Source organism: Habropoda laboriosa, unplaced genomic scaffold (genome assembly GCF_001263275.1).
Source record: "Habropoda laboriosa isolate 0110345459 unplaced genomic scaffold, ASM126327v1 scaffold409, whole genome shotgun sequence".
Taxonomy (NCBI): Eukaryota; Metazoa; Arthropoda; class Insecta; order Hymenoptera; family Apidae; genus Habropoda; species Habropoda laboriosa.
This window is the reverse complement of record NW_017100630.1, coordinates 247,619-262,796: the sequence shown is the minus strand read 5'-3', so window position 1 is coordinate 262,796 and position 15,178 is coordinate 247,619. Positions and strand designations below refer to the sequence as shown.

The 15,178-nt window shown below is 32.1% G+C and overlaps 1 protein-coding gene across 3 annotated transcripts in view; it reads left to right on the top strand.

Moving 5' to 3' along the window:
- Nucleotides 1-11,885, top strand: part of LOC108576783 (annexin B9-like) — a 16,096-nt gene extending 4,211 nt beyond the window's left edge. For 2 of the 3 annotated variants that reach the window (XR_001891445.1, XR_001891446.1), the window contains exons 2-8: nt 952-993; nt 1,317-1,698; nt 2,228-2,307; nt 8,143-8,389; nt 8,895-9,076; nt 10,118-10,302; nt 11,784-11,801. Coding sequence is in view for 1 of the 3 variants with exons in the window: in XM_017939842.1 (XP_017795331.1) it covers nt 964-993; nt 1,317-1,698; nt 2,228-2,307; nt 8,143-8,389; nt 8,895-9,076; nt 11,784-11,834 (972 nt within the window). In the remaining 2 variants the exon portion in view is untranslated. Of the gene's footprint in view, nt 1-951; nt 994-1,316; nt 1,699-2,227; nt 2,308-8,142; nt 8,390-8,894; nt 9,077-10,117; nt 10,303-11,783 lie in introns of all 3 variants that reach the window. The other variant, XM_017939842.1, reaches the window with a different exon arrangement.
- Nucleotides 11,886-15,178: the final 3,293 nt, after the last annotated feature.

Below are 15,178 nucleotides of genomic sequence, written 5' to 3'. Positions count from 1 at the left end.
ATACTGTTATTTGCTAAGATCATTTATAAAAATTTCATTTATAATCTATTTTCGAGTGTTGTGCATTGTTTAACAGTGACAATTAATTTGTTTTCAACTTTACATATGTACTAAAAAATATTTTGAAACTATAGTATAGACTTTCAATATTGTATTTAATTTTTTTATTTTAATTGCTTTGATAGTTTTTTATCATTATTTACCTATCATTTTATAATATTTAGGTCGAAACATGCTCATTACTAAATTTAATATCTTTTATTACATTTTATGCATCAATAATTAGGTAGCTGAAACTATGAAGATAAATCAGCAAATATTTGGAATAAGCCTATAACTTTTTATTGAGACTACAGTGCAAGTTGTGCATTGTTAGAAGTTTGAAGTTTCAACTTAACAATCAGTCCTATAATTTGTTTCGGATTAGTGTGCATCAACAGCACTAACATTTCTTTTGCTGCACAAATTCTTGATATATTACTGTTCATACTCTCAAAATACTGCAGTTTGAGTCCAGTAAGCAACTGAAGGAAGTAGTACATTCTTGGTTCCTCTCTCAATCAAAAACATTTTATTCAGAGCATGACAAAGCTTCATTGATAGATCAAGTGTGTTGAAGTTTAAGGGAATTATATATGTTGAAAAATAAGGTAGAAACATATACCCATTAGGACTTTAACAACTTAAATTTACTTAACACTTTACTTTTTAATTTACGTTAAATCCTGATGCAACATGGACACAAAATTGTTTAATTAATATTTTTGATAAAGTATTTATCTAATATTAATTGAAGAGAATAGATATATAAAGATTGTAATAATTTTTTTTCAATGTTTATATTTTAATAATGATTTGATTCTAAGTGTATAGAAAGTGATGAAATACAAATTTTGAAGTAAAAATATGTTATAAATATGTTATTACTTAATTTGAATTTTTATTTTACAGCTGATTTGAATCATGTCAGCTAAGCAGTACTACCATGTACAGGTAATTACCAAACATTTCTTATTGTTAATTTTACATATACACACAATATTCATTATGTACACATACAGATATATATATTGGCCTGTTTGCATAACTCTGTATGAATTATTTAATGACCAAAGAGATATACTATATAATTGTATTAGTATTTCTATAGTTAGAGTTAAATAGATGTTTTCACATGTCATAATATATTTCTAAGTATTTACCATTTGTTTATGTATATATTGAAGCAAGAAGTTCTTTTTTTAAATGCATTTTCATGTTACTCCTCATATGCATATTGCATAATGTGTATGTTTTCTTTCTTTCTGTTCTTTTAGTGTACACCAACAGTTTATCCTGCTGACCCTTTCAATCCGGAAGAGGATGCGGCTCTTTTACGAACTGCTATGAAGGGTTTTGGTACAGATGAACAAACAATAATTGATGTCCTTGCTCATCGTGGAATTGTACAACGACTTGAAATAGCTGATAAATTTAAAACAATGTATGGAAAAGACCTTATTTCTGAATTGAAATCAGAACTTGGCGGTAATTTCGAAAAGGCAATTTTAGCATTAATGACACCATTACCAGAACTTTATGCTAAAGAACTTCATAAAGCAATTTCTGGAATGGGCACTGATGAAGGTGCTCTTATTGAAGTATTGGCATCTCTTAGCAATTATGGCATCAAGACTATATCTGCTGTCTATAAAGAATGTAAGTCTGTTTGTATTGAATACAGTATACTTTTTATTATGATCATAACAATATTTTTTATCACTTTATGGTAACTACAAATAAAATTATCAATTTTTGATTACAATATATATAAAGCACATACAGTCTAATCAAGCTGATATTATTTCCTGAAATATCTTCCTTTGCTTTTATTAGTATGAAGAAATAAGTACAGTAAAAATTATATGTTTATGGTCATTAAAATCGTGATTAATAAAACTATTACATCAAGGGTTAGATTTTCGTGAATTTCAAGGTTGCTGTTTTTCTAAACAGAATCAGATATATTTAATCTTATCATGCTGTAACAGATCTCAAACCTTTTTCATTGATGTTTACACATGTGACTTTCAAATAATTTTGAAACACAAATTTCATTTAAAGAAAACTTATTTCTTTATCTTATATTAATGTGTATTGCCTTATTTTCTAAACAAGATTATTGAAAGTGTAATTTAAACATGTTAAATTGCTAGAATTAAATTGTACAGTTGATTTATATTTGTAGTGTATGACAATGACTTGGAAGAAGATCTGAAAGGTGAAACATCTGGTCACTTTAAGAGGCTGCTAGTGTCACTCTCATGTGTAAGTAAATTTGAATACAATAATTAAATTTAACAACAGATTGTTAGATTATTTAATTGCTATTTTTCTTAGATTTAATTACTACTATTTCTTAGATTTCTAAGATGAATTTATTTACAATTTTTATTTACCACTGTATATTTACGTGCAGTATTATTTCAAAATATCCTAAAAATTTCGCAATCTTGTTCATAAATAGACTGCAATTATAATATTATTTAAAATATAAAATTACATACTGTTATTATTTGATAGAAATGTGGTATATATTATTCTCAATATCACTCGATATTTTCCGAAATATAGTCATTTGCATAGTTCGATACCAAATACAAGAATGACTATATTTGTGCTTTTAACAGAAATAATATCCACGGTATGTATTCTGTAATTAGTGGTGTACAATTGGGGAAGAAGTAATTCTATCTGAAGAAGCTAATCAAAAATCTAAAATGAAATTTTTTATGTGTATCCTCATTCTCGAAAAATTAAGTTTGATAATGTATTAACCTTCAGAAGATCAATGCTCTGAGACTATCACGGCAGGACATTTTAACCTATTACTAAAACCTCATTATATGCGGGTTTGAAAGATACATTGTGTATATATTACTAGGTTGAGTAATAAGTTCGTTTGCGTTTCTTTACAAGAATATTAAGTACTACTATTGGCTCCCACACAATCCCACACAATTTTATTGTAATAGTAACAATAATGCTAAAAATAAATTCAAAGTACTAAGGTATGTAAAGTTTAATGTTGAAAGTTCACTGTTCAATTCTAGATTCACGTGGGCTAGTCGTCTGCGATACAATCCAAGTTCAAGTTCGTGCAGTAGCCGATTAGTTCCACTATAAGTGTTCAAAATCTTGAACAGTATCGCAAGTGTCTTTACAAAAAAATGTATCTAAAGTATTTGTACAAATGCTGTTGCAAGTATATCTCTTAGAAGTACAGTAATGTCTCTACAAGTGTCAGTCAGCAAGGAACCTAAACCTGACACTTGTAGAGACAGGGACTCAGTCGAGGCAACCAAGCGATTTAAATACCAACTTTTTTAATTTTACGTTTTTTTATCCCGAAAAATGACATCAAACACGACATAATTTGAACATTTACTTATTAACACGTTCACTGTCACGCCAGATTTACAGGTTGCTGTCAGGCGGCCACAAGAAAATACATTTTAAGCATAGGATTATAGTATTATGCTTATTATACTTTATAATTTTTTTTTTCAATTTAAAATAATGTCTAGCTAGCTATGATGTTCAAAATTTTTAGTTGACAATATTTATTTTATTTTAATTATTCTAAACATTTGAGGCACTCCAGTCACTGATGACCACCATGGCCATATCGGGGAAACAATCTAGTGTTAATACTTATTGAGTGATTAATTTAATTTCATAATATATCGCTTTGGATGAATTACAAAAACAAATTGCTAAAAAATTACATTAAATACCTGTACACATTATCCGTCGAATGTAGAGGGAGAGCCACCGTTTGGTTGCCAATTGTTTATCACATAGAGTCGGCCTACCGTTTGACTGCCAGTTGAAGAATTGGCCTACCGTTTGACTGTCAGTTGGACAATCGGGCCACCATTTGACTGACACTTGTAGAATCGGGCTACCATTTGACTGACACTTGTAGAATTAGGCCACATTGAGTCCAACAAGGTGCGAACAAAGTCATTTCCTTTCATGGACTGTCGCAAAATTGCGAAAAACCGGGTGCCGGAACATCATACGTTCCTCACAGTCGCGTGTTTCTGTTTTATTAAAGGAAATGTTATATGCCCCCCTCGATCATACAACTTTAATCTGAAACATTTTCTCGTATTTCTGATACGTACAGAGATAACCACGTGTAGACATTTAAAACGGACATACTTTGTGTTTGTCCGTCCAGAGGTGTGTCCTAAGAAAATGTAAAAAAGTCTTGGCGCTGTCGTTCACACACTATTATATCGCCCATGCATCAAGTACTTACTTACAGGTGTGTCCATCCAACGTCTACATGCCGGTAAAGAATAATTGAAATTCCGCCAAGTCCAGATCGTCCATTGTTGTCCATACACTCATTAGTCCTGAGCCCGAAGAATAAGATTACGATACATCAATTGCTATTAAGTAGGAGAGGTCAAGCATTTAAAAACCAGTTAAGTGTTAGGCGTTTCTCCTAATTTAAAAATTGATGGCATGCTAAGAAAACAACATATTCAAGTCTTCAAAGATAGCAGATGTATTGACCGTATCGTAAACTTAGAATAATCCGTTGTCCCAACAACTACTGTTCTTTCATATAAAATATGCCTGATCAGCGATGAATGCACCATTTTGTTCTATGACTTTCTCCCATTTGTTGAGTAACTTATTGATTTCTTCACCGTAAAATTTTTCGCTTTTTTTATTAAAAAATTCAGACACGTGCATTTTTACTTCTTCTGTGTCTTTGAATTCTCTCAAGAGATTTTTGCAATGCTCGAAACAAATAAAAATCAGATGGAGCAAGGTCAGGTGAATATGTTCAGCAATAGTCAATTAAATTGTAATATTATTTCTTGCGTCGTTATCGTCGTATGCGGTCGTGCGTTATCGTGGTTAAAGATAACTTCTTTTCTGGGTACAAATTAAGGTCGTTTTTCTTTTATTGCTACTTTTAAGCGATTCAATTGTGAACAGCATCTTTCGGTATTAATTATTTGGTTATTTGATAAAAGTTCATAATAAAGCATACTCTTATAATCTCACCAAACAGACAGCAACATCTTTTTGTGGTGTTCAGTGGTGGCTGAAGGTCGTTGTCCTGGTTTAGATCAATGTTTTTTTCTTTCCACTTCATTAAAAATTTTCCATTTTTCATCCTCAGTAATTAATTGTTTTAAAAATTAACGGATTTTATATCGTAACAAAAAATCGCAAATTGACATACGATCCAGTAAATTCTTCTCAGTCAATTCGTGCAGAACGTAAACATCATGCTTATTTGTCATTTTAAGTTTGTTTAAATGTAATAAAACTGATTTCTGCGAGATATTTAAAATGTTGACAAAATCTCTCTTGTCGTGTATCTTGGGTTTTGTTTAATTAATGGTGCTATTTTATCAACATTAATCTTAATCGAGCTGCTACTTTGTTGTTCCTTATTTTATAAGATGAAATTTCCACAATTAAATCTTTTAATCCATTTTCACAACCATTTCACAAACATTTTTTCTTATTTCTTTTATGCAGTTTTTTCTCCGGAAGTAAAGAAGCATTAATACCGAAAATGAATATTGCGTCCGCTCGACTCTAGAAAGAATTTATTCGTATAAAACTGAATAACATCTGGCTAATACTACAAATGAAAATCCAACGTTAATTTGATACGTTTTTCTATTGCAGCGATTCCAGTATGTACTGTAATGCTCAGTTAAATTGAACTGACAAGTCATCCTCATTCTTCCCCCACCACTCAGTGCCTTGAGCTCAGCAAATTTAAACACATCAGCAAGAAAAGTAAATAGATATAGGGAGAATAAGTGAGACGCCAGTACTTGAGAATCAGTCAATATCATAAATTTCAATTTTTATCATTTTCATTCCATCTGTATGAAAATAGTATCGATGGATTGGTGAAATTCTCCCGATGGAAATGAGTCTAAACACGACATAAATCGGACTATTATAGTCTTAACAGTAATCATTTTCAAAAGCACCCTTGAAAATCTGGAATATTTAAATTTGAGAGCTGTTTAAGAACCAATATTTGGAATCAAAACGCCACCTTGCTCGCCAGAATAGATATGAGTGGACCCGGTTTTCTTCAATTTAACCGAGCATTACTGTATAAGCAACAGTTTTAGATAACACTTTTCAAAATGCGTACACCATCGAAACGAATATTACTCAACCTAATATATTTAAGTAAAACTAGGTAAATAGGATGTTCGACAATTGTTAATAGAAAATTTAAAGGGTGATTTTACACGCCAGGATAAGATAAAAATCGTGTATGAGGCTTTGTTTTTCAGTTATTAACAATTAAAGACATCCCTGTGGTCGATCAAGTATCCTGACACCAGTCAGTATACAACAGCTCAAAACATGCGCATGTGTATGAATACTGTAGTGTATAGTGATTGTTTTTCAATGATTTGTACGTATTGTGTGACAATTGCGGTGTGTACATTTGTTAATTACTTATCTGAGCAGGCTCGTGAATTGGAGGAGACATTTAATCCTCTCCATTTGAAAATTTCATAGGGATTTTCCATTGGTTTTAAAACAAAATATTTAATTCACTTTTTATCAGGTTGTACCATTAACTACAGTAAAGGAAGATCCAATCTTGTCCCTATCTACCCTGATTCTTTATTAGTATGTATTATATGTTACCAATAATGCGTGTGTAAAACTTATTTTTACCAGGGTTAACTGTAAGAATGTTAAGAAAGTGATTAATGTTCACACTTCAAAGTTCCTTACTGTGTGTAGCAATTAGGGACTAAATAGTCTCATGTCGCCTTCTACCAGAGACAGGAAATTATTTTTTTATATTGTCCAACTAAATATTATATTTTAAAGTCAATTGATACCTTAAATGTAAATATATTATTCAGAACATATAGTTATTCATTTTTAATTTTTAAATAATGTAGTGTAATATAGTTGTAAATCTCTTCCACCACTTCAATTGTGACAAAACTATTTATACCACATTATGTCCGCTATCATATCAAATAACTTTTGTAAGAACATTTTTTCGATAGCTTTAGTTCCTTTTTAAGAAATTCTACTGTGTCCAGCTAAAAAAGACACCCTGTATACACAGGGTGGTGCACGCAACTTGTACACCTCGAATAACTTCTAAAGTACCCGTTTTATGAAAAATTCTTTTATACAAAAGTTGCATGCTTTACAGGGGCACATTATGTAGCGTATATACTTTTCTTTATAGTTGGAGGCGTTTCGGAGATTTCGTGGTCAACTTCGTTATTTTAAATGGAATGCTATATTTTTGAATCCAAAATATCAAAGGATGTAGAATTCTGAGTAAAAAAGTATTGACTTTTATAAGCCCTGAACCTAATAATTAGTGAATAATTTGCTTCGTTTCTGGAAAATGTACATTGCGTAATATCAAATTGGAGTCTACATCGAAGGAGTCTACTGGATTCAACATCGAAGTTATCGGTGTTTGTACTGTGATATGCGTAACAGACATCGTTCAGACATCGTACCGGTAGACCTTTAGCGCAACAAAGGAAACCGGCGAAAGTTCCATACCCGAGCACAAAGTACATTTTCAAGAAATGAAGCGAAATTATTCGTTAATTATTAGGCTTAGGACTAATAAAGGTCAATACTTTTTTACTTAGAATTCAAAAAATAACGAAGTTGACCTCGAAACCTCCGAAACGCCTCCAACTATAAAAAAAAGTACATACGCTATATAATGTGCTCTTGCAAACCATGCAACTTTTGTATAAAAATTTTTTTCGTACAACGCATACTTTGGAAATTATTCGTGCAAGTTGCGTGGACCACCCTGTATACTAGGTATGGGCAACCTTTCGTGGTTCTGGGGCACAATTATCATTTTATCTCCGAGTCAAGAGCCAAACTAAATGGATTTTGGCATGTCAAAAAATATCTTTATGAGTTGAAGAACAATTTATATTTATGCAGTTTTAATACTGTGATTTATAAAGGCAACATAATTGATAAGCAACAAAATAAAAGTATTCTATTATTATGTAATATGTTATTTATGTATTATACTATTGTTATTGCTACTGGAAAGATAAATAAACAGTAAATTTTATTCAAATTGTGCTGCAGGCTAATAGAAATGAAGATACCGATGTTGATGAAGAAGCTGCATATTTGGATGCAGAAAGGCTTCTTGAGGCTGGAGAGCTTCAGTGGGGAACAGACGAAAGTACCTTTAATGCTATTCTCGTAACTAAAAGCTATCCTCAGCTACGAAAGATTTTCCAGGAATATGAACGTCTTGCTGACCATAGTTTGGAAGATGCTATTAAGAGAGAATTTTCTGGAAGTCTTGAAGACGGCTATCTTGCAGTTGGTAAGAAATATTAATGATGTAAGATCTTTGTTTAGCAGAAAAATAGACTTGTTTTTAAAGATACAACGATATTTGCTATATAGTATATGGCGTGTAAAGGGCAGGTAAACTGCCGGCTATGTGTAATTGGTTTTGAGCATTGCTGTACCCTCGTATCGTCTCATTTTGGCTTATAGAATCACTTCTCAAATTCTAATGAATGGTGCAGGCACAGAAGAGACAACTCTGTTGGTTAAAATAAACTTTTCTTTTCTTTTGGATCATTCGAACTGGCACCAAATCATATCAATCGTGAAGATTGAATTTTTAGAATGTTAAAAATGTATATAAAACATCAGTAAAGAAATATACAAAATAATAAGTTAAAGTTAAATCTATGATTTATACTCTAAGAATTTCCAGAATAAAATATCGTAATTAAATGAGGGGACAAATATTTGTAAGTAGTGTAATAGTTTAAAGAGTTGCAATAATAGTAATTCAATTTTCTATTTATTTATCTTAGTGAAATGTGCACGAGATAAAACTGCATACTTTGCGGAAAGGTTATACAAAGCTATACGTGGATTAGGTACAGATGACGCAACGTTGATACGCATAATTGTAGCCCGATCGGAAATTGATTTGGGAGATATTAAGGAAATTTATCAAAAAATGTATGGACAATCACTTGCAGGAGATATTGACGTAAGTTATAAGTTCAATATTCTTGCGTTAATTCGTCTAAAGTGTTTCTGTAATATTTAGTTCCCTTTTTTAACATTCATTAAATAAAATGTATATAACTTGCTTTAATTATGAATTTTAAGTATAGTCAAAAGGGTAAATAAACTTTAGCTTTAGATAGCTTTAAACAAACAGTAGTCATCTAAAGTAATTATAATAAAATATCATTAACCCTTTCGCTCCGAAGAGCGTATGTATACGCCCCTGAGAAATGGACGCTCACGTACAAAGGGTGTATATATACGCCCATACTATGTATGTTTAATATATTACATTTTTTTTCACACTTTGCACATAAGATATTGCACATAGAGTATTAAGCAACACTGGGTACCTCAGATAGTCGACTACTATCAAGTAACTTACTGTCAACAAGACGAATTTGCATTTTTCGACAATAACACGCTTTCAGATTTCTTAAAATATTTGTGGCTGTACTTCTTATGCTCCACCGCTAGAGGGACAGACCATTAATCTTTCTCACTAGTCCTCCCCAAGGTTCTTATGAATCCATTTAGGTTAGGTTCCAGGACGAAATGTAGCTTTCTTTCCTTTTCCTCCTACGTTCTCTCTATATATTTCCTTCTTCCATAACCAACCACCAGATATTAATATTTATAGTTCTTTAACATATTAAAATAAATTACATTATTTTCATAAAATAATTCCAATTACTGTAATCAACTTCATCACAAAGTTTTTATAGACCAGAAAACGCAATTGTGCATCGTAAGTAAGTCCTCTGTCTGTATGTCAGCGTCAAGTTATCGTCGACGCATTCCATCCACAGCGAGCACAGTTTCTTACAAGTGCGCCAGAGCGAAAGGGTTAATACAATTATGAAAATCAAGTGATCTTTTACAAAAGCATTGACGTTCTAACTTACTTTCATTGGAGTGGTGGTGCACAAAATAATATATGTTATAACTTGTCATAAATCACCTCTTTGCGTAATAACTACTTTGTTGTATCTCGGCTGCCTATAATTTTCCATAATTTCAGGATGACTGTTCGGGAGACTACAAGAGGCTCTTGCATGCGCTACTTGGATGAACACATTTCATGTTCAACAACTCATTTTATTTTTAAATCGTACTTTAATATCAAGGATGATTCTTTGCGATATTCTGCAGAGATTTGTAGATGCATTAATTTTAATTTGATCTGAATTACATCGATAATTAGCAGTAAATATGATATTATAACGACTCTTATTTGTTTTACCTTGTGAATTATTTTTTTATTATAATGAGTTTGCTTACAAGAAACGTTAGTTTAAATTGAAATAAATTACACTTGTTTCTGCAAAACTCATTAAATTAATTATATGAATACTTGGCTTTTGTTATTAATACGATAATCCAGCAAAGTAACTAATCTTACTAATTATGAATTGCTTTTGTAATATGTATATACGTACGTACATATTAGGCTGTGGAAAATGAAATGTCGGATTGAAATGTCATGTTCGTCTTGATTGACGCCTAGTGGAAACCCTTAGATTCACTAACAGAAACTCAACAAGAAGTGTATGAATTTAAGTTTGCAAGATAAATATTAGAACTTTCTAACACTCAACTAAATCTCTTGAATGATCAATTTCGTGAATGATTATAAATCCGACATTTTATATTACATGACCTAATAATTTGAATTTGAACATAAAAAATAGGATGTTCCGAAGTGAAATCGACAGGGGAGTTTAATCGAAAACCTAACGAAATTACCCATGTTCAATTTCTTTCAAACTTTGCATATTTGTATTGTGCGGAGCTGCAAAGAAGACTTCGCTCGCGCCGCCTAATTCTTTTGTCACGCGATGCTATATGATCCGATTCGTCGTTGCTATTGCGTAGGCCAACAATGACACTACATGTGCCTTATTTCTACGATTGTGTTAGAAAAGTTCGGTCTATGGGGACATAATCCAGTCAGATCCGTATTCCTTCCGCTCGCCATTCTTCCAGCAACGCACAGTACTTGAATGTGCTACTAATACAAATTCTCCACGATTTTACAACTTTTCATAAAACGAAATGTCTTAAGATGCACTTCGTTGAATTCATCTCAACAAATGCTACAATATGAATAAAAAAATATAGGGTTGCATTTAGAAAAATTAACTTGACTTTGATATCTTCCTAACTACTATACCTACTGAAAAATTATTTATACCACCTAATGTCCCCCTACATACCGAAAAAATTTTGTAAGAACATTTTTTATATTAATTACATATAATATTAGAATAATGATAAATTGCAATTACTCACAAACAGAATAGTACTTAGAAGAAAGAAAGATACTGTAGTACTAACATGGAGATTCGAACATGCGACTCCAGCAGTCAAAACACTAGAACCTAACCTCTTTGCCACCACTGACTTTGAGAATTAATTGAAAATAGAAGATTTATATGTGGGGTATCGAAACTTTAGTATTAAATGTCTTCCTAAATAGTGTGCATTGAAAGAAACATTTGAACATGGGTGTATTTATTGTATTTTAACTTTATATTGGAAAATACAGGAAATGTTTTGTAGTAAAACGTGCTTCCCCAGCCTGCTGGCAAAATTTGTCGGTTTTATTGTAGAACACTTTGTATAACTACATTGCATCTGTTATTAACATTGCTTTAATTCTTCCGACATTCTGTTTGCATTTACAGAGTGACTGCAGCGAAGAGTACAAGCGTCTTCTGATCGCACTTTTGAGTTAAAGAAAGTTATGGAATGGAATATATATTTGTATTAATCTCATTTAGGAATAGCAACACAATTATGTCTAACAGATATTAATAATATGCGTTTCATATAACTGTAATATCTATATTTTATTTGTAATAAATTTACAAGTTTACAAAAGACATTTTATTTGTCATAAACTGTAAAACATGAATGCCTATATCTTCTTTTTCCAGAATGATTGCGCTGCTGAAGGGAAGAGTCTTCTGATTGCAATGTTGAATTAAAATTATATACTCTCACTGTTCAGTATAATTCGGAAAAACAAATGCTTAATATATTAATAAAATGTGCAGTAATAGATTATACTGCATCAAAAGTTAAAAATTTACAGCTGTCAAATTTCCTATAAACGTCAATACTATACAATTGATGTTGTAGAAAAAACTTATTTATAGAATACCAATATTGATAAAAAAAAAAAAAAATGGGAGAACAGAACAACAAAAGAATAATTTATGTCATGGAAAATATTTTATTCTTAGCACTCGCTATTGTTACATTACTGCCGTTAAGAAAATGCGAAAGTTTGTCGCTAAGTCTTTTTAGGTTATAATATTCATGTACAGTAATGCTCGGTTAAATTGAATAAAATCAGGCTCGTTTAATTCAATTTTCACGAGCAAGGTAGCGTTTTGATTTCAGGGATTGGCTCTCAAACAGCATCAACGAAAGAAAATAGATAAACGAGAGTTTTTAAACACAGAACTTGAAAGGGATACCGCTTACGTTGCAATGAATTATCCAATGTCAACAATTTCTCTAATTTTCATTCTATCTTTATGAAAGTAGTACCAATGAATTGAAGTGATTCTCCCGATGGAAATGACATCAATTACGATATAAATCGAACAAATTTTAGCAGTGATCAATTTAAATATTCCGAATATTTAAGGGTGCTCTTAAAACCGATTACTGTTAAGACTAATCCGATTTTTGTCGTGTTTGAACTCATTTCCATTAGGAGAACTTTATCAATTCAGCTGTACTATTTTTATAAAGATAGGATGAAAACGACAAAAAATGAAATTTTTGATATTGGCACATTCAGACTTACTGCGCCTCACTCTTATTGTCAATGTGTTTAAGTTTACTAAGCTGGAAGCACTGAGTGGTGGGGGAAGAGTGGAGATAGTTCAGTTCAATTTAACCGAGCATCACTGTAGCTAAGTACGTTTGCATGGTATGATAGCTTGGATATTCATAAACTTTATATATATCCCTTAAACTACTCAACTACCACGATTTATTATTAAAAATTTGTTATATTTACTAACAATTAAAGAACAACATGAATGTGTTGCGTGTTTTGATACGAACTGATATTTGAATTTTTACTTTTAATGATCGCACTTATCGCTTTTACTGTCTGAAACCCGTTGCACATTCGCACACACTCTAATTGTAACCTGTAGAGCAGAATATACTCGCTGCGGAACACAGTGATACCCTTTGTTTTAAAACTCTTTATTTACAATTAGATTAAGAGAAATGATTCTTTCTAACAGAATGAAAGAAAATTAAATCTTGAGACTTAATGGAGTATTACGTTTGTGAGTGACATTTTTTGTCAGACGCAGCTATTAAAATACTTATTATTTTATATAATGTTTGCTAATATCTTAATAATATATTTGCGTTCAAGATTCAAAAAATTAAGATGCTATTATGCTTAAATTGTTACTGTAAGAATGATTAAAATTGTTGTAGTATGCTGTGTTAATCGAAATTAAGAAGATGAAAATTATGTAAAACAATTATTAACTGTTTGATGCTTATAATAATGCACGTTTACATATATGAGTGTGTAATAAACAAGCCATTAAAAGGCATGCGATCATTTTATTATGTAGGATATCCTACAAGACAACACAATCTTATAATATTCTTGCAAGTTATCTTGAAAGATAGGATTCTTGCAAGTTATCTTGATTCGTACGACGTTTTATTTAAAAATAATGAAAACAGATCAATCATCGAAATAATTTCCACTATTGTTGATGACCTTTTGCCATTTTTCTGGAAGCTTGCGAACTCGGTAGTTTTGAATCAATTATGTGAATCCAATCGGAAAGAATTCATTTCTACATCTAATGCAACTACTTCATACGTGAGAAGAAATCTTAATTTGTCCGATTTTCGGTAGTGTGGGTGTTGACGAACTTCAATCAGAGAGTTCCTACCCCTTGGACCATGAGTGTCCCACCCTGGAGTTTTCAAGTTAACAGAGTGGTGGTATGGCGTCGTGGCGGAGGAATCAAGCCCAAAGTGTGATTGGCAGTGGCGCGTTATAGCTTCATGAGGTCCCGGGAAAACTTGAATTTGGAGGCCTCTACTACAGTTAGTGTAGCCGCCCTGATAAGGGCTCAGAGTACCCAGGCAGATGCCTATTACCTCTATCAAGCAGGCCTCTACTACAGCAATGAGGTTATCAAAGATTGGTTTGGGGGCATCCACGTTGGTGGAGGCCCCGGGCAATTGCTCCTTTTGCCCATAGGATAACGCGCCACTGGTGATCGGTCCTGTTTTTTTTACCCATCACCATCCTACATCGCTTCCCTGGTACTGTGTTAAACATTTATTCAGGGTAAGCGTTCGAGCACTCAAACCCCGGAAATGTGGCCTCCATATATGGATATACAGGGTGTCCCACAATAAGTGTCGTTTGATATAACAACTGAACGATAGGTGATAGGACAAAAATATAACTAGACTTTTATCATCACTCTTTATGTAGATTGTCAGTGTGCAAAACCAAAATTTTTGCCTTCAATTTTTCAAGGTTATACCAAGGTCATCTCGTGTTTTTTACATGGAATATTATATTTTTGTTTTGGTATTATTAATGTATAGAAAAAAAAACAAGTTCAGTATATGTTTTTGAAATGACCTTGAGACAATCCAAAGTCGCAAGGACAAAACAGCTTTAACACAGACGTACACTTCATAGGATCTTGCAATCACAAATTTCACCCTTACCATGTAAATTTATCACATAGTCTGCACGGTGAAGATTTGTTAACTTTTGGCGGAGTTATGATTATTTAGGTTCAGACGACGAAATCTGACAGAACTTTCTGAACGACTTAATAAAAGAAACATACACGGGGAACATAGAAGATCAGGTAATACAGTGCATGACCAAATTGTTAGAGCCACCTGCAAGAACTACATTGTAACAATTAATTTTCAGACGAAAGTCTAGTTAGACTGAATTCTTATTATTTCTTATGAAGCATTGATGTTTGCAAATTGCAAATATACACTTAGCAACACTTTAGGCAATATTATTGTCTAAAAACCACGTCTAATGCGGTGT